Here is a 22,333-nt window from a genome sequence, read left to right on the forward strand (position 1 = left end):
CTAAAGCTGCATGAGGAACATGTACCAGTCTGCATAGCAGCTACGTCTGGTGTCACTGTGCCTGTAGAGCCTCTCTTGCACCCATTCAAAGTGAGCATTTTCCGTGAAGACAGTACAGCTGTCAGAGGAATGCCTGGAGTGAGACCTGTGTTTCCAGAGCCAAACCTTATTTGGATAGGCAAGTACAGAGACAACATGAAGGGAATCTGACAGCGTAGCTTGGAAGCACGCAATAAAGCTGCCTTGAAGTGGCATTTTCCTGAGAGCTGCTAAAGCCAGACAATACCCATTTGTTGAAATTATGTGATGGCATTGAGTTGCAAGGCCTGACCCAAGCTTTGCTGCAGCCATTGATGCGGTGACCAGCTACTGACCTCTTCATCCATTTTTCTGGGAGGGAACCTGCTTGATTTGTGCATCTTTTTCCAATTTCTACTACATCTGTGGCATATTTCTGCTGACCATTTCAGTTTGTTGGGACAAACAGCAGGGCTAAGAATGGGTGCGAGATGGTTTACAGTTTTGGGTGAAGTCTCTGGCTTCAGTGAAATTTATGGTTGGTTCACATGTCAGGGAGCCTTGCACATTTTTCAAGCCAGCTCAATGGGAACTGAGCAAAATCTCCCGACAACTTACTCTTCAATTGATGAGTTTTTCTCAGCTTCTGCCTGTGGTGATGCACTTTCATTTTGTTTCTTTAGGAGGGGCAGGAGGAAGAAGGGGAACGTTTGTGGTCAGGCTGTTGGAGACACAGCAGAATGGTCTCCTAGGCAGGTGGCCCCACCCAACCTGGGTGTTCCTCAACTGAGGTTGTGACTGGGTCCCACCCAGCCTCTGAAGCCTCCTAAACAGTGAAACTGTGACAGCTTAGCAGCCCACAGGATGTCTTGCAGGTTGCCAGCGCTCGTGGGGAGAGGTGGATGAAAGATGGTTGTTCTGCAAGCACCAGTCCTGAGGCAAATGTCAACATGTTGGCCTGCCTCCCACTCTCCTTTGCTGAATGTCGCTTGCTTTCTCCAAAAGCAGCTCCACCTCACACCAGTACATCTGTGCTGGCACAGGCTGCTGTTACCCCACCGGGAGCGGGAGGAGGGCATGGTCCTCTGTTCATTTAGCACAGGCATGGTTGCATATGGAAATGGGTTTTCCTTGGAAAGGCAGGTCACCTGCTCTCACTCTTACCTGCTGCAAAGAGATTGAGGGCTTTGGAACTAATCCTTTTGTGAAACTGAGTCCAAACTTCTAAGCTAATCTGCAAATTAGTTTAATTTTGCCAGCGGGTTCCTCAGATTTGGGACTGAGAGCCATGTAGTGTAAATTCCATGGGATCCCACTGTGGTGTATTTTCACTTGTGTAGCTTCCTGCCAGTTCGCAGAGGACAAGCACTCAACTGTTTGACAACACAGTAAAATGGGGTTTATATGTGCTAGACTAAGTGCTGTGAATGAAGACATTGCAGCATACTTTGTTAAGCTCTCTTGTATGTTAAACAAGTTTCTTGCTTCATTTGTAGTGTAAGAACAGAAGACCAGCTCTTACAATGGTTTAAAGTACCTCTTGCAAGCCAAAAGGGAGACTGCAGTCTGGTGTTATTTAGAGGGAATAAAATTAGGCTTTTACTAGCCATTGGTCTGTTGGAGGATCTCTGATATAAAAGGTGAAATAGAGAGAAAGCATCAACTAAAAATAATATGTATGTATGTATGTTTGTATGTGTATTCTTGTTTTCCTTCAGGCAGCACACTGGGGATAGGTAATCCTACCTTAAGAATTTGTCCTTAGAGGATTTAATATATGTAGCTCTTTGAAGCCAAGAGCATTTTTGTGATTGCTATGGTCAGGCCCAGAAACAAAACCCTGAGCTCGTTGTTGTGGCAGTTACATCCGTATTTCAAAAAGCATTTTCCTTTGATTGCACTGGAGCAAAACTGGTGTCCAGGTGAGAAGGTGTTCGGGCTGGAAAAAAGGTACTTTCAGCCTTCTGAACTATCCCTTGATTTCGCATATCCTAGTGCAAAGCACACGAAACAGAACCAGGCTGGTGCTCTGGTGAGGCAGAGGACAGCTGTTGTTCCTGCACAGAAGGAGACAGCCAGCTCCTGGGGCTCAAGCGCTGTGCCTCCAAGTCTTCCAGGTCAATCTGGATGGGGATGGCCATGCTGATAAACCCCATCGTAGCCCTTCAATCTGTTGTCCTGGAGCAGCCTCAGAGGCATTGGAAGAAGTAGGGCATCCAGAGCAACACAGGGGATTCAAGACCCTGTCCAGAGGAGTTTTAATTCCTCTGGATCAGATCTGATCTCGCCTTCAGGTAGTGTTTTCTCAGTTGATTTGAAGAGCACTTCCCTACTTCTTTTCCTTCAGCTGGGTTTTTGAAGGGTAGCAGAGCACTTGCCAAGGGTGAAGGGTGGCTGCATAGACTGACAGCTGAACACACCAGCTACCTGCCCTTCTCAATTGCAGTTTTCTGAGAACTGAAAATGGTTCTTTTATCTTCTATCTTTGTTTCCCCACACACACACCTCTTACCAAGAGTGTTGAAAGGAAAGGGACGTTGTCCCCAGAATGACAGTGGTGTACCGGTGGGAAGATGGAGGAGGCATCATAGCCCTTCTCTGATGGTGTCTGCCATTACCAAGACATCTCAGGAAGTCCTCTGTCACCACACATTGTCATCCGCTCCTGTTCACCCCATGGATTTGGGGTGGGTTTGTTTTGCCTCTCCAAGTGGGGATATATTTGGAGAGCTAGGGCAGGGTGTCTGCATATGTGGGGCTATATGTCCTTGTGAGGTGATACCAATGGCAGGCTGATTTGGGTGCCTTGATATGTTATTCATTGCCTTTGTCCTCACCTTGTTATCTGTTCCCTTTCTTCATCAGGAAAATGGGAGCTACTGCCCCAGTGTGATGTGTCTCTAAGGTACAACAAAATAAAGACCACCTGTCCCACTCCTTCAGACACCTCCCAGTATGGATGGCTTAGTTGAGCAGAACAGCGTGATAATGCATAATAAGATTGCTGAAGCCGGGAAAAGGAATGGTTTAATTAATACAAGGAACTTGGTGGCAGAGAGCCGAGATGGTCTGGTCTCTGTGTACCCGACCCCCCAGTACCAGAGCCACCGAGCAGGCAGTCTTTCCTCTCCGAGCTGCCTGGAAAATGGCAGGAATGACCCTGTGCAGCAGCTCCTGGACCCCAACATGCTGCAGCAGACGGTGGAGTCTCACTACCGGCCCAACATCATCCTCTACTCGGAGAATGTGCTGCGCTCATGGGGCGAGAGCATTGGGTCAGAGTGCTGTGAAACTACCTTCATCGAGGATCGCTCTCCCACCAAAGACAGCCTGGAGTACCCGGACAGCAAGTTCATCGATCTCTCAGCGGATGACATCAAGATTCACACCCTCTCCTATGATGTGGAGGAAGAGGAGGATTTCCAGGAGCTAGAGGTCAGATGTCATTTGGGCTATGGGGGGAAGGCTGAGGGGAGGAGGGCATATTTAGGGTTAAGTATACAGCTTCCAAGAGCTGGTCTGCTTGGCATCAGCTGTATCACCCTCTTGTCCAGCCAGGACAGTGAGCAATTGCTTATTTTTATTTGCTAGGTAAAGTCCCAACTCTGTGGAGACTAATGGCAAAATTCCCACTGGCCCTGACAGAGATCAGCGTTTCCTTCCTGCCTCTGAATATGCTGGTCAGAAACTGAAGAAGACCCGTGTGCTAAAATGCTGTGTAGGGTCGGGGCCAGGAACATTTGTCCATGTACATGGAGCTTGTCTTACTCAGCAGACCAGCTTTCTTCTTACTTTCTTCTGACTTGAGCTGGGCACGAAGCAGATTGTTCTGCATACTGGCTCAAACATAAAGCATTTCTGTCTCTGAACGAACACAAAATCAGAAGTCTCTGGATTTCAAGCTGCAATGAATCCCATGTCTCTGAAATAAAAGATTTTTTTTCTGATGGAGTGAAACACTTCATTACATCCCAAATGCAATGTTTTCTTTTAGGTTCCTGTGATTCATTGATTGCTCACAGTAAAGTAAGATGCATTTTGTTCTCCAAATGGGGCAGACTGTGGAAATCAACTTCATTCTTTCTTAAATGATGCATTTTTTACTTTAAAAAATCTTTTTGGTTTTGGCTGAAACCAGCTGCCCAAGCGTGGCGCAGATTTGTGTTTGCCAGTGTGTGTGGGAGTGGAGGGCATGCATAATGCTGCAGATCCCAAAACTTTCTCAGGCATTGGTCAGAGACTCCTAACCTAGGAAAGACCACTTGGCTGTCTGGAGCAAAGCCATAGCTTCAATTCAAATGTCCAAGCCGAGATTGAGAGACTGTTTGCTCATGTTTCTCTGTTGCAGGAATTTTCTCCACCGAGACATAACAACTCCTAAAACTTCTATTTTCACCTCCTGTAATACCAGTGTTTCACCCTGTGATCAGCACAGGGGCAACCCAACAACAGCCTGACTTCTCTTTTATTCTCTTTTTTCTCTGTATTGATAAGGTAGGAACAGAGAGGTGTTTTTCCCAGTGTGTGCCAGTAACACAGTATTCAGTGGCTCCACAGGGAGACAAAACGTTTCTCTCTGAGGCATGTGAGGGTGTTAGCTCAAATCACACCCTTCTACAGCATTTCAAAATTGGCTGTGGGAAGTCTCGTTTGCTTAATCAAAACAAAATCCCTAGCTGCTGCCTTTTTGCCCTAGTTTTTCTCATGTAGTAGTGATGCAAGTGACTGCAGCAGGCAAGTAATTGCTTAATGGTGTTATTGACACATCTGGCCTGACATTTAGGCAGGAAAAAAAAAAAAAAGTCTCCCTTTTGTCAATCCAAATCCAGCAAGACCTTTTTTAGCCAATTGTTGGAAAATAGGCTAAAAAAGACTGAGAGTATAAGCAGAACAAGAAAACACCATTTTATACCAAAAATATTTTCCCTTTTCTTGGTGGGATTTTTAAGGTGCCTTTGCAATGTAGGACCCTCGATCTGAGTGTATCTTTGAAGTGGTACTGTAGGAGCTTATCAGCTTTTCATAAAGAATATTTGTTTCTAGAAAACCAGTTGCAAAACAAGGGCTGAGGAAAGCGGCTTCATCCTTCCCTTTCCCAGATCTAAAGAGGAGAAAGGAGAGAGCCTTTTACAAATTTTGGTGCCATGCTGTGACAGTGTGTGCATCATTTTCCATGGGTCCTCCATCTTTCTGACCTATTTCTCTGGACTGTAGACTCCTGAGGTCACACGTGTCCCTTCTTAAATGGGTGTGCTGCATCTGGCATTGCAGATTCCCAGCCTCACTTGGGATGTCACTGTGCTAATAAACTGAGAGGTGTATGGACAGCCATCCTGACCTGCACATGCAAAGCGCTCAGAAGAGGATGACATTCACAAAGTACGCAGGCATGCGTCTTCCCCTCTTCTGTATCAGGTTTTCTCCTCCACCATAAGAGTGGAGCGAGGGAGGAGAAAATGAAGCAAGCTCTGGGGAAGGACCTGAATGGTTGGAAACATGTGCATTGCTAGAACTGCTAGAAGTCTCTGTTTCTGGCCCAGTATCAGCCTCCATTGCTGTGCTACTTGGCCAACCCCGTGCAGTGCTGCAGTTTTCACACTTCTCCGTGAACCAGACCCAAATGACCAACCTGCTGAGCAGCTGCACTCAGCACGAGGGCTCTCAGGATGGGGAGTAACTTTCATCCCAGGAAGGTCCAAATTCTGCAGCTGTGCAGAAAGATGGGGAGGAGAGGAAAAAAGCATTTAAAAACACAAAACCAGAAAAAAAGTTGACTGCTGTGTTGTGCTTTTCTGGTTCCTATGTGTATCTATGTGGCCAGATGCATGAGGGCCTCCTGGACTTGGCTAGTACAGAGGTTCATTAGAGATGTAGCTTCACGTGTTGAGACTTCAATAGTAGAAGAAAAGTATTTGAGGACAGCAGCCACTGAGTATGGGAATGAACCATGCCAGATTGTTAACTACATAAAAATTTGCTTATCTGTCCAAATGAGAAGAAGCGCACCTGAATCACACAGCGTAAGTCTGGCACACTAGAAAACTTTTTTTTTTTCCCACCAGTTACTGACAAGAAGCAAATGCTTTTTAAAGTTACTAATAGACCTGAAGTGGAGTGAGAAGCTTTAGTACCAGGACTAGGAGCAGAAGTTAAAAGGAGAGCAACGAGAGAGGGTGCAGAGGTGCAAGGTTTTGCTTACCTACTGTGAGGGCCTTGAAGAATTTGATTCTGCCATCAAGGATGCACAGCATGTTGCTGAGCATCTTGCCACATTGACTGTCATGCTGCAGCTGCTCAAGGGATGGAGCTGCTTAATGTAAGAGCAGATGAAGGCTCAGTTCTTGTAAGGGTTTTTTGTTGTAATATACATGCTTTGGCACTTCTTTCTGGGAGAAAATTCTAAAAATATCCCCTTTTTGCAAACATTAGAAAGAAGGGATCTTTGTGCAGAAGAGATGTTGTGTCTTGAAAATGGAGGGTTACCACCTGTTCTCCACATGTTAGGGTAAGGCAAGTGGATTCCCAACTCAGGCATCTCAGTAAAATGCCTTCTGGGAAACAGAACAGCCTTGGGGTTGTGAGTTTTTCTCTTCCCCCACATCTCTCTAGCACTGCCTGTCTTATTGCAGAGTGCCTGCCTAGGGGTTTTCAGGATTGGGTGTTTAGTTTCTTAGAAATGCAGAAAAATCTAACTCATTTCTTTGTAGTGATCCCCTCCATGTAATACTTGCAGGAGTCCATGGACACATGCAGAAAATAGTTTTACTACTGGTCAGTGTGTTTCTGCCAGAGTTTTGTTTTTGAAGAGTTGGTAACCAGAAAGGTGGTTGTTCTCTTGCAGAAAACTTCACCGCAGAGGAAGTTTCTGAAATAAACCTGGCGAATTTCACTGATAACAATTTGGTTTTCATTTGAAGAGCTGACCCAGACAGGCTGCAGGGGTTACTGCCGTGTTACCTGTCACGCCCTTCAGGAGGGGTCTATCCTGCTCAGGAATGTCTCTGACAACTTGCTTAGAAGGAGGAACCTTCTTCCATCCCCAAGCCCAGTGACTCTGAAGAACCTGGGAGATGTAGCAGAGGAGCAGGAGACATCCTAAGCAAGGGTCCTGCACACTGCTGCAACAATGTGGCCATGTTTAACTGACTGATTTTTTTTTTTTTACTAGCAGTGTTTCTTAGGTCCTGATGTAATGTTATTCAGACTGCCTACAAAAATCATAATTGTCTGGAGGGAAAAACATTTCTGAAACAGCTCTCATTAGCATATACAGCCCCACTTTGCTCTGGCAATTACCAGGCATGAAAGCAGAAGGCTTCACATTCTGTCAAAGCTTTAAACTTCTCTCTTCGGTGCCTATCCCTGAAATCAAGTGCTTCCCTATTTAGGTCTCTCTGGTATGCTTATAAATATCTTATGAGTTCTTTACGCCACAACTAATGGACAGACAACTTGTCAAATGTGGCGGCAGTGAAATATTACATGAGTTGCTAGCTGAAATACCCTCCTGTTAGAGTTCATCTGTAAATGCAGTGCCACCTTTCATACAGAAACGTCATTTGTCATATTACACTCCTGCTAGTTTTCCTCCTAACCCCTAGATAGATGGCTTATTTAGAAAAATCCAAGCTATTGATGACAGCAAATTGAATTATTCATGTGTCGCATAAAAGAATGCATCTGAGCTCTCTCTTAAAACTTTTTCCCAGCAATATCTAAAGCAATCTCTGAAAATGAAATAAATAGAATGTTCTGAGGAGTGAAAGAAGAAAGGAAATGTAGTGCTTTCAAGCTAAACCTTCCTTCTTATTTTCCCCTACAAATTGCTGGATGCTGCTGTGAAACTCATCCCCTGGACTTGAGCATAGAAATGTAGAGACAGAAGGTGGATCCTAAGCTGTCCTGTTCTATCTAACCTCTCTTCTCAGTGTTCCCAAGCCCCTCCTGGCTGCGTCTCTTCTGCAGCGTGAAAAGAAGGCCCTGGAAGGGTTTATGTGTGTCGAGCCCCACCACATGTTTTTTCTCTCAATGCTTCCAGCTAGCACAGGCTTGGATAGTCCTGCATTGCACTGATAAGACCTGAGGTGCTGTGTCCTCAGACTCCACAGGAAATAGGTGTCAAGAAGGCATGTTTGGACACCCCCTTGGGGAGCTAGCATGGTGGGGTTCCCTTCCAGAGAGCTCTGGAGTGTGGGCAGAGAGACAGTTTGGTGCAGATGTGGGAGGCTGTAGCACAGATGACATCTGAGGCAGATCTTGCATGCTTCTTGCTTGTGTGGCCATTTTCCTTCAGGGTCATGCACCTTGTTTTCACTAATTAATTCACTGGTCATTGCAGTGCTCTTGTGAGGTGGGAAGCTGTTTTTTCTGCACCTGGGGAACTGAAGAAAATGGTGGCATTAAATGCCCAAGCACAGCTAGGGTTGTGTTGTGGATCTGGGAATGTCATTTTGGTTACTTGTCTCGTAATACATGCTCAGAAGAACACAGGGACAAGGGATAAGGTCAGGGAGAAATATGGAAGCATTTGGACTCAGACTGTCCCAAGTCTGTGAATTGTGTTAGTTTCGTTTGGGTATTCGGGTGGCATGCCAGTGGAGAAGAACGCTGGAAGGACTGCACAAAACTGACTGGCAAAATGGTGGCAGATGTGTTTCAATGTAAATAAATGGAAAATAGTGTATTTATGGAAAAATAAACTAGTCTATGTGAACTCAAGACTGAGCTTGTAACTGTGAGCTGCAACTGAGGAAAGACTGTGGAGAAATCAGGTCAACAGAATGTTGGGTATCTTAAAGAGCGGTGTTGAGAGCAAGACAGAGCACTGGCAGCATTTTGCCACTGTATTTTGCTTAGTGCAATCCACTTTCTTAAGTGATTGTGGTCCCCACTTCTTAAGGGCATTGTGGAGATAGAAAAGGACAAGGAAAATGATCAAGTGGAAGTAGCAGCCTCCTTACAAGGAGCGGTGAAAAAGTTTGGAACTCTCCATATTGTAGAGAACGTGGCCAAGGGGTATATGAGAGGGTTGCCCAAGATCATGAAAGTGAATGATGAGGTGAGTGCAGACCCACCATTCACCAAACCTGCAATATTGGAAATGGGGGACATTTGAGGAAGATAGCATGGAATTGGCTTAACATAGATAGCAGAAAATTGTTAACCCACGGGGTAGTGAATACTTGGTGACTTGCTGCCACAAGAGGTTATGGCAGATCAGCAGGTTCGAAGGGGATTAGTCAGATTCATGGATAAGGAATCCATAAACACATATTAAAAGGAATTCACAAAGCTTTTCTTTCCAGTACCTCTTACACAACAGTTGTGGGTGCTGAGGGAGCAGAAAGGATGGACTGCAAAGTGTTCAGGTTTATGTCATGTCCTGCTGCTGCTGTCAGAGGCAGAGGATGGGGCTCAATGGGCCATTGGTTTGACCCCATAGGGCACAGTTTATGTCCCCAGATTCCTTCACAGGCGCATTATTAACAGGTTACAAGAGTGATTACACTTCATTTGCATTTGATTTATTTTTCTCCCTTAAAGGAGAAGCCACTGGAGTCTGGCAGTGCTAAGCCCTGCCAAGGGATATTAACCTTTATTAGCCAGCCCTAGGTGAAGGGAGCATGGCTGTGAAGTCACCTTCAGCAGTCTGCAAGTGCCCTGCTATGAATCTTGTTAATAGCAGCCAGAGCCCAGAGCAATTCCCATTCTCATCATCACTTCCCAGAGTTTTCAGACTGATGATATGCAATGAGGTCCCTGGGCTCCAGCCCATAAGTGGCAGGAGCTCTGGATGAGCTGCACAGTCATTTGCAGAAGGTGGGAATGGGGCACACTTCTTTGCGGACTGTGCTACAAAGGAATCTGTGTCAGCTCTGAAACAAAAAGAGGACAGTCATGAACGGCCACCCCACCTGTCCCAGCTTGAGTGGTGTACTGCTACTCTTCCTGCTGAACGGGCTCAGTGAAGAGGGGTATCTCCCTAATCTTCCTCAACAGGCAGTGTTGAGACCGTCTTCTCTGCAGGAACCGCCTTCTCTGCTCCTCCTGGCAGGAACCCCTGTGTCTGCAAACTGTGGAGGTCTTCCTCTCCCTGAGTGGGAGCCCTGAAGTGATATCCCATGCCACGAAGAATAGCATTGATGAAGTGCATTGCATTCACTGCAGCTTCACCCTTCTCAACAGCTGCCAGCATAAGCTGCTGAGAGTCACTTCTCTGTGGTAGCCACTGTCCCACCTGCAGAGACAGGAGCATGCCACGGTACACATGTGCCTTCTCCATGAATTCAAAGGGTTGTTGGCAGCCCCTGTCACTCACACAAAGATTAGGGATATTTACTTTATGGCTGTGATTACTGCTCTCCCAGAGGAAGAGTGTGATTTACGAGGCTGGCAGCTGGCCCGTTTTAGTATGGGTCTGTTTATTGCTGTCTGTAGTAATCCCCTTCCAGTTGCAATGAGTTGAATGCAAGTTACCGATGAGCTATAGGCAGACTGGCTGTGGGTGTCTAGAAAACATCACAATCGAGATGCTCAAAATCCAGGGGGACAGGAGGAAGAATGGGCTTGGATTGCTGCATTCGGGGGGTTTTGTCCCTGATACATACTGGTTTTGCAAGGTTATATATGAAAAGCTTTCCAAGCAAGGAGAGACCTCTGGGAGCCCATTCTGCAAGGCTGGCTGCTCAACTGACAAAGCAGTTTAGACTGAGAGGTGTGGAAACGAAAGGAGTTGGACCACGTCAGGTTTAGTGGATTATGGATCTTTAAATACCTTTAAAATTGAAGGGAAGCAACTGCAAAACTCAAAACAGTAAAAAGAAATAAAGAGGCAAAATAAAATAAATAAATAATACATTATCAGGACAAAATCCCATGATGGCAACAGGTTTTAGAGGTATCACCTCTTGAGTATCCGTCAGATGCTGCCCAGTGAGTGTGTTGAGGCAGAGCAGTGATAAACCACAGCCCTTGGTGGGAGGGTTATCATCCAGCATGCGATCTTCAATGTCTGCTGCATTTAGATGAACTCAGACTGCTTGCAAAAGAGCAAAGGGATGCAGAGTGCTGGTCAAAATATGCCCTCATCATGTTTAACTGCATTAGTGAAACAGGCATTGTGTGGAGGGAAACAGAGCACATGTTATCTTAGAGTGGCATCATGTGTTGGTCTTTGTCAGAAACAGATCACTGAACCATCTGGATTTGAAGCAGATCCCACACGGCCACACCAGAAAATAGTTTTGTATGCAGTCTGTGTGTGTTGCTGAATTGGTTGCTTTGAAGGAAAAAAGGAGTAATACCAAAAAGGCAGTTTCCTGAATATCCATCAAAGGTTGCTGACAGCTGTGGTTCACAGCAGACCTTGTTGTCTGACTTTTCCAGTGTGCCTAGCCTTTTAATACTGGAAGGGACTGTGTGAATGTCAAGTCCAGCCTCTGGTATGTCGCAGGCAGCCCACAGCAGGCTGTCTGCAGAGTCTCTGTTCACTTATAATGTCTTGGTTGAGGTAAAGCATATAGCTTTTAGGGATAGCTAGCCTCAATTTAAGAAAGGGCTTCATGTAATAGAAAATCCATTACAACTGCAGAAAATTGTTCATCACCATCTCTGTTAAAAATCTGCACCTTGTGTCTGTTCCTCATCTGTTCTGCTTTCAGTCGCTGGGGTTTCTTCTGCTTTTCTGCCAAAATGAAAGAGCTGTCTCTGATCAGAAATTATCTACTCATGCAGGCACTTACAGACTGATGAAATTGCATCTTAAATTTATCTTCCAAGTCAAGTTGGCTTCTCTACTTTCTTCCTGTGTAGATGATTTTCTGTGGCATTGATGCATGTACCTGCCTTCAGATTCCTGATTTTTCCAACATACTTGAGAAGTGGGGGTACCAGAACTGGACCCATTGTGTACATGTCTGCAGTACTGTACCTTTCCTTCCCTCTCCATGGGAAGTTCGTTCGTCCTGTGGTGCATTACAGAGTAAGTTTATTTTCAGCTTGCTCTTGACTGAAACTCTGGTCTGGTGGTCCTTCTTGAGGCTGCTGCCTCATGAAACACAGTTCAAAGGGCACGCCCTGCACTCAGCACTGTGTACAGCCAGCCTTGATCTGTGCCAGCTCACTCCTGCTCCTAAGCCACGGTCCTGTCAGGAATGGGGTGTCTACCTGGTTCCGTATCCCATCTTAAATACCCTCTTCTCTCTCCATCCATTCTGCACTCATTTGCTGAGGAAGCATTACTATCAGCTGAAACAGCTAGTTGAATTTCATGGACTAAAATTCATCGGTGTTTCAGCTTCATTCCATCAGTCTCCAGGGTGACCGTGTTTGTGGTTATGTTCAAGGCTGACTTCTTACACAGGTCATTTGGGAAGTGTCAGAAGCACTCCCCTTGAATACAGAGGTCAAGGTTTCCTGCTGAATTGTCTAGCACCCAAATTCCAGCAGCTGCAAAATCCCACATACTCCGGGACTGGGAAGGGAACGTCCCTTCTCCCAACAAAGTTGATTTCACCTCTTCATCCTTTGTCACATCGACAGTTTCTGCAGAAATCTGATTTATGTCCTGCCCACATTGCATGTGCATAATGCATTTAAGGGTGCAGAGATGTGCACCATTGAAAGACATGCATAAGACATAAGACAAAGAGCTTGTGTGGGGGTGTCCCAGGGGGTGTCCCAGGGGGTGTCCCAGCTGGTTCACCCAATGAAAGCCTTCCCTCTGAGGGGAAGCAGGCCATTGTCTTCCGATCATTTTCCTACATCAACAGGGGAAAAAAGGGAAGGGAAGGGAAGGGAAGGGAAGGGAAGGGAAGGGAAGGGAAGGGAAGGGAAGGGAAGGGAAGGGAAGGGAAGGGAAGGGAAGGGAAGGGGAGGGGAGGGGAGGGGAGGGGAGGGGAGGGGAGGGGAGGGGAGGGGAGGGGAGGGGAGGGGAGGGGAGGGGAGGGGAGGGGAGGGGAGGGGAGGGGAGGGGAGGGGAGGGGAGGGGAGGGGAGGGGAGGGGAGGGGAGGGGAGGGGAGGGGAGGGGAGGGAAGGGAAGGGAAGGGAAGGGAAGGGAAGGGAAGGGAAGGGAAGGGAAGGGAAGGGAAGGGAAGGGAAGGGAAGGGAAGGGAAGGGAAGGGAAGGGAAGGGAAGGGAAGGGAAGGGAAGGGAAGGGAAGGGAAGGGAAGGGAAGGGAAGGGAAGGGCTGCTTCCTTTTTTTGTCATTCACTGTAATCAACATCTGGGCAGGGTGCTCTGCTTTCTGCAGGAATTCATGCTCCGGGGACATGTCCTTTGGGGCCCCATCTCCTGGTAACTCCAGTCTTGCCTGCACTCCTGAAGTCACCTCTACCTCCTAACAGCCCCAGAAAGGCTTGTGGATAAACTGAGACTGAGATTGCTTTATCCTGTGCTGTCTTCTCATCTGAACTCCAAGTGTGTTGGCGAGGAACACACAGCAGTTGTCAGTGAGGATGAGGAGGGTTTTTGTTATTGTAATAACTGGTTTTGCTACAAAGGATCCATTGGAAGCAGAAAATCCCCCCACTGTGTGCTCAGTAATTTCAGAGATGTGTCATTTCTGCTACAGGGCCACTTGCACAAGTATCTGTTCTCACAGCAGCACGTTGCATGGGCTGCAGAGAGCACAGCTCACTTGGCAAGGGGAAGGACTGTGGACCTTGCTGAGATGACATCTTTCATGTTAAAGCACAAAGATGTGTCTTCAAGTCAGACCCTGACTTGCAGTGGAAAGGTGCTGCCTTCTGTAATTACTCTCTGTGCATTGTGGTTAGAAGTGGTTGTGCAATTGCAGTGAAAGCTGCTGGAGCCAGATGTCATGTCTGAAAAGGGGTGAATCCCTCCATGTCCTGGAGAGACTGTCAGCTGCTGCTGTTCCTTGACACTCCATGACCCTTCTTTCTCTTGTCATTTACGTGATTGCAGCTGCATCAGTATGTATTTTGCCTTGTTTCTTCCTAAGATTTTTCTAGCATCATGAAGACAGTAATATCATTTGACCGACAGGATAGAAGAGCTCTGTTCTAAGAGGATAACTTGATTGTGTTTTAACCAGCTCAGTAAAAAGCCTGGAGTAACTGGGATTTGTTAGGAAAGTAACTGTGAAGGATCTTTGCTCCAGTGATGAACAGAGTATATGAACCAAGAAAGGGATGCTCTTTGCCTGGTATTTTTTTTAGCGGTTGCACAAGCTCTCTTTTGATTGTTTATTGTTTGGTTGAAGGATACACTGGTGGGACACCTGTAGAAAGAAAAACCTGATAATTCAATACTTCAGATTGCTTAAACTCATCTAGCTTAACATTAAATAAAGAAAAGTTTGTCTGTGCAGTCTAGCTTACCACCCAAACCTTGAAAATTAGTTGGTTATGCTATTCCCTAACTTCTGCAAGAGTTAAAAGCTTTCAATCAGGTTAGTGAAATTATGATGTAATTGTGAAAAGTTACATGGAAATTTATAAAGACACTTAAACATGAAAGGAGCAGTGTTGTGGACAAGAATATTAGTGATTTTATAGGATTAGTCTGCTAACCCAAAGTGACTGTAATTGGGCAAACTAATTCTGTCTTCTCAGTAATTCTAACATCCAGCTCCTCCAGTGTCAGGATGCAGCTCTTGCAGAACCAGGAAATGTGAAGGCAGACAGCTAAGTAGTCAAATTGTCAACAGCTTCCTAATATCAGAAGGGTTTCTGGATAGGGAAGATCTCTCAATCAGTTCAGGATTGGGTATTGTGTGGTAAGAGAGAACATTAGAGAAGAGGGTTTGCTTGGAGAGTCTTTAGCTGGGAGGGGTAAGAGGTACCTTTTGCTATTTGATTTCTTTCTGTGATTTATGACTTTCCACCCCCGCCCCTGCCCTTCTGGTTCGTATCTGGACTACGTGATCAGGGCTTCCTGATCAGAATTATACTATCACTCTTGGTGACTGACATTCAGGTCATCTGATGCACTGTGTACTACGGGGACTTTCCCCATCAAAATGGCATTCACAGTGTAACTCTACTATTCCATTAGTATGAGCCTATAGTGACTTAATCTTCCCCAGTAAGGGTTTTTATCGGATCATACAATCATTTAGGTTGGAAAAGACCTTTAAGATCATCAGGTCTAACCATTACACTAGCACCGCCAAGTCCACCATTAAACCACATCCCTAAGCACCACCTCTACATCTTTTAAATACCTCAAGGGATGGTGACTCAACCACTTCCCTGGGCAGCCTGTTCCAATGCTTGACAACCCTTTCGTGTTGACATAACGAAGAAAACTTCCACATTATCCTCTTGCAATCTAACAGCCACATCTGCAGTCAGCATGGAAGCTATCATCTGAGATGTCATGACACCACCACCCAAAGAATGATTAGTCTCTTTGGAAAGCAGCATAACTGATAATTTTATGTTTCTGCACTTGATCAAAGTTATCTAGAGAATTTTTGCCCTGTTTCATCTTCATCTGCAAGAAAAGGCAGTTTGAAATATCAGACAGGTGTCTCCACAGATACAATGCTAGCACACTACTCAGTAAGGAAGTGGGAAATGAAAAATTATTTTTTGTATCTTATCTGTCATGAAGCTCAGGGAAGAGGACTGTTTCAAGACACCATTTCAGCAATGTTGTGGATTTCCTCCCTCCCCCTCTCTCCTCTTACTCTTGAAAGATTATTGGTATTAAAATTTACTACCATGGCGTGTTCTGAAAATTAAAGCAGAAAGGGAAGCCACCAAGCTCAAACACTGTACACCAGCATGAGCAGGTGTCCCTTCAGAAGTGGGTTTTGTTGAGTTTGTGCCGAGCAGAGCTTTGTCGCTTCTGATGAGGCGTCAAGACTCCTGACACAGGCAGGAGTGCTCTACGTGCTGGTGTTCACAAGCACCGCACAATCTTAGTGCGTGGGACCTGCCTGGTCACCCCCCCGTCCCTCCCAGGCCCCTCTGGTCTGTGGCAGGTGCTTGGAAGCAATATCTTTCAAAGCAGACTCTGTGTGAGCAAGTGATCAGACATGCCATCTGGTGGGTTCTCCAAATGGGTCAGCTTGGGAGGCAATCCCTTTGCCCAGTGCCACGTCTGTCAAATATCATGAGGCTGCCAGCATTTCCTAGGTCCTTCTTACTTGTGTCTCACTGGTGGCATGTTCAGAAACTTACCTTCTTCCACATGTGTTCATTTTCCTGTCTTGGACAGTCAGCAGCCTGTTCAGGAGTTTCTCACTTGGAGCTCACTGGTAGATCAACGTCACTTTAGCAGTTGTTCTGGCCAAAGGCCAAAAGCTGCTGAAGAGGCTGCTAAGTTTCTAAGAGGGACACAAAACCCATGCCCCAAAGGGTAAGTTTCTAAACATGACACAGGTTATCTTCCTTTTGGTGGGATTTTACACAGCATTTCTCTTACAATCAGTCAAGAACATGCAACTACAAAAGGGTTTTTTGAGAAGATTTTTGGCCACGTCTTCTCAGGCTGGAGGTGCTCCCAGGGTGAGTTGTAGAGCTCTGCAGGACCCTTCTTGTACCAGTGCTGTAACTATAAAGCCAGGAATAACCACAGCGTCGGTGCCTGTTGTGCTAGGTGCTGCTCTGCATGCAGTAAGAGAGGAGAGCTGACTGTGCCGCTGGCTGGGCTGGCTTCCTCAGGTGTCGGTGCTGACAGGGCAACTGCAGTCCCAGCCTTCAACTTGCAGAGATAGCCCTGCCTCTGAGCTGTGCTCCCACTTCTCTCCTGTTTGATTTTGGTAAGGGTTGAGGTCTCTCAGCCTTCCCTCGGGGTGCTGCTAAAACAGGGGGTTAGTGCCCTGGTGAGCATTTCAGCAGGGCAGGGAGTAAGGTGTGCCACATCCACAGTCCCAATCCTGAAGTCCTTCTGAAGGATGCTGCCAGCTGGTGTGGATGCTGCAGGTGTGCAGGCTAACTCCTGTGGTCCTGTCACTGTGGGGCCACAGCAGAGCAGAATGGGTGCACAGGCCCTGATGAATAGGATGCAAGTGCCCCCAGAGCTGGCCCTGGATGGAGACCCCCGTGTGGTAGAGACACCAGGATGGATCACCAGAAGGCTTCTACCGTGAGTGCTGGAGACCTGTCTCAGTGTTGAGGAATTGCACTGGTGTGACTGGGGAGAGTTTTATGGGCAGGTGATCACAGCATTGGCCCATGGCAGAGGTCAAATAATGATATCATTAACCCGCACCTCTACACTTCTGTCTCTCTTCCTATTCCAGAGCGATTACTCAAGTGACACCGAAAGCGAAGACAATTTTCTGATGATGCCACCAAGAGATCATCTCGGCCTCACTGTGTTCTCCATGCTCTGCTGCTTCTGGCCATTGGGCATTGCTGCCTTCTACCTGTCTCATGAGGTAACATTAAAGCATCTCCTCCTAATTCAGAGTTTTGCATCCATGGAGTAGCTATCACTACACACCATCAATGAAAGTTCACCAAAACCCAAATGTGGGCAACACATTCTCTAGGATAGTGGGAGGCGGTTAAACCGTATAGTGTCTTTCCCACCTTGATATGTCTCTGTGATAGTGGTGGTTGTCTTGTGAGATACTTTGCTGGGGGAGGAGTCTACAAAATATTTTAGGTTTTTAGTTAACAATGGTCAGGTTCCATGTCAGGTTATACAATGTCCAGCCAGGGATTTTCTGTGGACATGACTTTTGAGTGCTATCTCAAACACTTGTATTTCCCATTGGGAACACTGATCTATTGATGCCCAAGCTGATCACTTGGAAAAGCAAACCAAGTAATACCCTTCCAAGAGTAGAAAAATAATTTATGTTCTGCAGAGTTGAATTTGCTTTCCAGGAACCATTTCCTTTTCTCCTGAAAAAGTGCTCAGTCTTGTCCAATTTTAATATGGAAATACTTTTTACCAGAGAAGTGACAGTGTTTTGGTATGTTTCCTTCATGAGACTGGCTTGCTGGTTTGCAGCCTGTGACTAACTAACAATCACCTCATGCCCCATCATTTGTTTCGACAAGTATGTCTTCATAAGTGCCTGCAGAGTAATTATTGAGTATTCCAGTTTGGCAGATAATGTAATGTGACAGAAAAGAAGTCACACTGGAAGTTTCATCAGTGTCTGCAAGGAAATGTTCACTTATATTTCTATCTACTGGTGGTAGCAATGCCTATTGCAAACTGCAGTCTGTACTCCACAGCGCCAAAATCATTCACCTTCTTGCCTGTCTTTCTAATCTGCCGGCTCTAAACAGCACTGGATATTTGTTAAGCTGGAGCAAGCACTTCAGATCTGAAGAATTCTAGTCCTCAATATTAAAGAAAGAGATACAGCACTACCATTTTTTGCTTTAAATCAAGTGTCTGTCATTGAAGGAGGAAGCCTCTGAGACAATTAAAGTTTGTCTGGTAGAAAATAACAAGTTTCCTTGTTTGAGCACTATCGATTTGTCAAGTTTGTGTCAAGGGATTTGCCTGGTGATGATGACAGTAAGAAGTAAAGCATCAGATGGGATCCACATGCGCTTTAGTATCCTGCCGTTTGGTCCTTCAGGCAGAGCTATTTGCCAGCAGTTTCAGTGGCCACATCTCTTCACACTTGTGGACTAGGCAGAATTTTTCACTAATGCTGCAGCCAAGGAAGGGTTGAGAGTTTGTCACCATTATCAGTGTGCTTGCTCTGTGCTGGGCAAAATAGCGTGTTCATTAATTGCCTGCGGTAGCATTCCTTCAGGAGGCCTGGGGATTGCTAGCTAGTTTTATCTAAGCAATGAAAACACAGCACAGTCCAATAAATGAAAAACAAACAACATAATTAAGTACTAAAAAGCAGTATGTCTGGGAAGTTAAATGTGCTGAGAGCCAGTGTATGAAGAACAGGGCATCCACATTAGCTATGAACTGATCCCAGGGGCCAGTGTGAATCCATAACACTCTACTACCTTGATAGGAGCATAAGGAAGGTGGAAAAGGCCACACAAAGGCAGGGGAAGATAATGATATTGTGCTGAAGGATTTAGGCACTAGAAAATGGAAACCTGGGTGTTGTTTGGTTTAGCATAATAATGGAGAACAACTGAATGTGACTACTGAAAACTAGGAGCTGTCAGCAAGAAAGGTCAGGCAGGTGCTTTGCTTTGAGAGACGGTGAATCAGTCTTTGCTGGTTGACCCCTTGGGTGCAGCAAGGCAAGCGGTGCCTAAATCCAGCCAGGAGGAAGGACTGTGTTTCTGAGGGATTTTGACTTCTGTTTTTTGTTTTTGCACTGGGGGTAGAAATCTTTTCATCTCTCCCCACTAAAAAATGGTAATAGTAATACCACAACACCTTGCATGCTCCTTTCCTCCGGTTTCTCCTCTTAGCTCTCTGCAACAGCTGCATCAGCTGATAACTCATTTCCCAAATCTCTTGCAGAAAGATGGTCAAATCCATGCTCATCCTGGTCTAACACAGGTGCATCAGTCTGTCTGCTCCCCGACTTCCCAGGCAGGTACCTTTGCTACTTGCCTTCCCCTCCAGCAGGTCCATCACACACCTGAGAAACCACGAGCCTTCATTAAAAACTGGCTCTTCTGCAAAACCCCACATCCAACACACTGGCATTTTCCAGCGGAAAAATGAAACTAAAATTAAGGCCAAAACCTTCTGTGGCTGAGAACTGGTTAAAATATATGGTATAAACCACTGAAGTCCTGCATGTAGCTAAGTTAATACAGACAGTAGTATTGCCTCATACTTTGGAGGATAAACCATTCAGAATGATGTTTTATACATGAGGTAGTAAAACATTGCATGCTATTAGCATGTGATTTCTATTTATATAGGTCTTTTAACTTAAATTCCTGAATAGCATTTGAGATCTCTTGTTAATACAAAAGGCTAGTCTAACATTCCCTGTCCCTTATCAAAAGTCACAACTATAACTAGAGATTGGCACTTGCATTCAAACCTTTTTTTTTTTTTTTTCCAGTTGCTTAAACTCTTGAAAATGTCATATTTTCAAAAGTCTCCTGGATAGTTCTACCAAAAAGGCCCAGTCTGGGAAAAAATTGTAACGGATAGGAACTTCAAAGTTGGTGGATGGATTCTTTGTGCCAGAATTAGCACTTGTGGTGAACTTTTTTTTAAAGAACAGGTCTCCTTTAGGTGTGCAATGCATTTACAGATGAAGGCCTGCTTTGCAGAAGATATATTTGCAGTACAGGTCAATCTAAAGGGACAGGTGCTTTCAGTTTATTCCTGCAGCACCTGGCAGTACATTTACACTGCATATGTCTATGTCATGGTTCAAAAGAATTATACAGGGCTGGATGCTTTAAGGTTTCGGAGGTGGTCTTTACAAACAGAATGATTTATTTTTCCCTATGTTCCATAAAAGCAATGGGCTTCCTTCAGGGGCTGTTTCTGCTCTGTGGGGGACTTAGTGTTTCCACCAACGCTCTTGCCAATATGCTGCTGACTTAGGGCTTTGGAGGCCATCTGTATAGAACGAAGCAGGTGTGCAGGGTCTGCCTGTGTAGTGGAAATGAAGATGTGCATCAGGTTTAGCTGAGCCAGCAGGGAGGACCAGTGGATTCAGAAATGCACTCTATGAAAGCAGGAGTAGGGCATCGCCTGGTCACCTTCCTATCCCAAGCAATGCTGATTGTTGCTGCTTTCCATCTTCCCGCAGTAAAACAGAGAGCCTGAGGCCATCACTGTGTTGTATCCTTGCTTATTTACTTTCTTCTGTTTTGATCTGTGTTTTAGTTCCCACAAGACACCCGCTGCTTGCTCTCTCAGCTACCAGTAAATCTCTCGGGACGAGGCCGTTTTCTTCCCATGTATCCTGTCTTCCATCACGAATGCTTCTTTGGACTGTGAGTCCCATTGCCTCACAGACACAAGGTGTCCTCCTGGTCACACTGGAGTCATGCTAAGTGGAGTCCAGGTCCCCCTCTTGCCTGAGCCAACACAGCTGAAATACAGGGGCTTTGCACACGCCAGCCATTCAGGTGACCTGTCCACAGGCCACTGCTTTAGAGTAACCTCTTAAGAGGGATAATGTCTCTGAGTACTAGATTTTTAACAGTAAATGGTGTTTATTGGCTAATTTTCCACTTTACTACAAATGGGGCATATGAGTTTTCAGGCTTGCAATTTTTTGGATTAGCTACTTTCCTAACAGTTTATAGCTGAGTCTGAAGGGCTGGGTCAGAGGGAGTTTTGTGCAGTTTGCAGGGAAGCCTTTGTAGAGGAAAATGTAGAAGTTGCCTGCCTTTCACCATAAAATTATTCTCCACAAATAGTGTCTGACCAGAAAAACATCATTATGTTTACTTTTTCGTAAATCTCCATCCTCTGGAGTCATGCAGGTACCTCAGTTTTTCTTTTTTACAGAAGTTTTTAGCTTTGTAGATTGTAGGCAAGTCTGAAGCTTCCTAAGTCAGAGAAAGAAGTTTAAAAAAAAAATCTTTTTGTCTTGTCAAGTTTGCCATTAAACCCATCAGATGATTTATCGGGTCCTATCAGGATTTCTGCTTGGTGGGGGCTGATATCCTGCAAGGATATTTTTGTCTGAATCCTCTTTTTCTTCCTGCGTTTATTTTTAGGAAAGAGAGCAATACCGTGGCACACATTTCTTTCCCTTCTGTAAAGAGATTACTTATGAGAGACCTAAGTCTGTGCTGCTGTGAATGAGCTTCACTTTGTACCTGCTGTCTTGTGGGACGCGGGTTGTCATGTGGAGCCCTTTGCCCCAGGTAAGTCCCCACCAGAGCATCTGAGAAATGCCAGCTGGGCCAGACAGAAACGAGAGTGTGTACAACACCTCTATCCACCGTCTGCACAACCTCCATGGAGCTGTGTCAAACTGGCATAGACATACGCTTGAAAAATCCCACTGGACACTTCTCAGCATGCTTAGGTGCTCAAATAGCCTCCAAACCCACCTTCCCCCCCAGCAGCATGTGAGACCTGCCAGGCCGCAGGCTGCAATCCAAGTGCGTGACAGCAGTTGCTTCCCGTCTGCTGCATTTACTCCATGCTGTAATTATATACCTCCTTCACATGGTGATCGAGGGACACACGGCTCTGCAATTATTTCCCCAGCCCATGGATTGCTTCAGTGGGCACATCTCCAAATACCATCTCTCGGATATTTTTTTTGAAGAAAAATAGGGACTGCGTGCTGGGTGAAAGGGTTTTCTCCAGTTTTCATACAGACATGAGTCACGGGATCAGGCAAAGGAGTAGCCTGCCTTTCTTCATGATAACTTCAGAAACGTTTGGTTACTTTCTATCCAGTTTTTCAGAGATAGAGACTTTGAAAAAACTATTTAGACATGTTTCAGTGGTCACAGGGGAGAGGAA

At 45.6% G+C, this 22,333-nt stretch overlaps 1 protein-coding gene across 2 annotated transcripts in view; it reads left to right on the forward strand.

Annotated features, from left to right (window-relative positions):
- SYNDIG1 (synapse differentiation inducing 1) overlaps positions 1-22,333 on the forward strand; it is an 80,565-nt gene that overhangs the window by 10,739 nt on the left and 47,493 nt on the right. For both annotated transcript variants that reach the window (XM_074926647.1, XM_074926655.1), the window contains exons 2-3: positions 2,884-3,453; positions 17,235-17,372. In XM_074926647.1, coding sequence (XP_074782748.1) covers positions 2,974-3,453; positions 17,235-17,372 — 618 coding nt within the window. In that variant the 5' untranslated portion in view covers positions 2,884-2,973. The remainder of the gene's footprint in view (positions 1-2,883; positions 3,454-17,234; positions 17,373-22,333) is intronic.

This window comes from Athene noctua, chromosome 1 (genome assembly GCF_965140245.1).
Source record: "Athene noctua chromosome 1, bAthNoc1.hap1.1, whole genome shotgun sequence".
In the NCBI taxonomy this organism is placed as follows: Eukaryota; Metazoa; Chordata; class Aves; order Strigiformes; family Strigidae; genus Athene; species Athene noctua.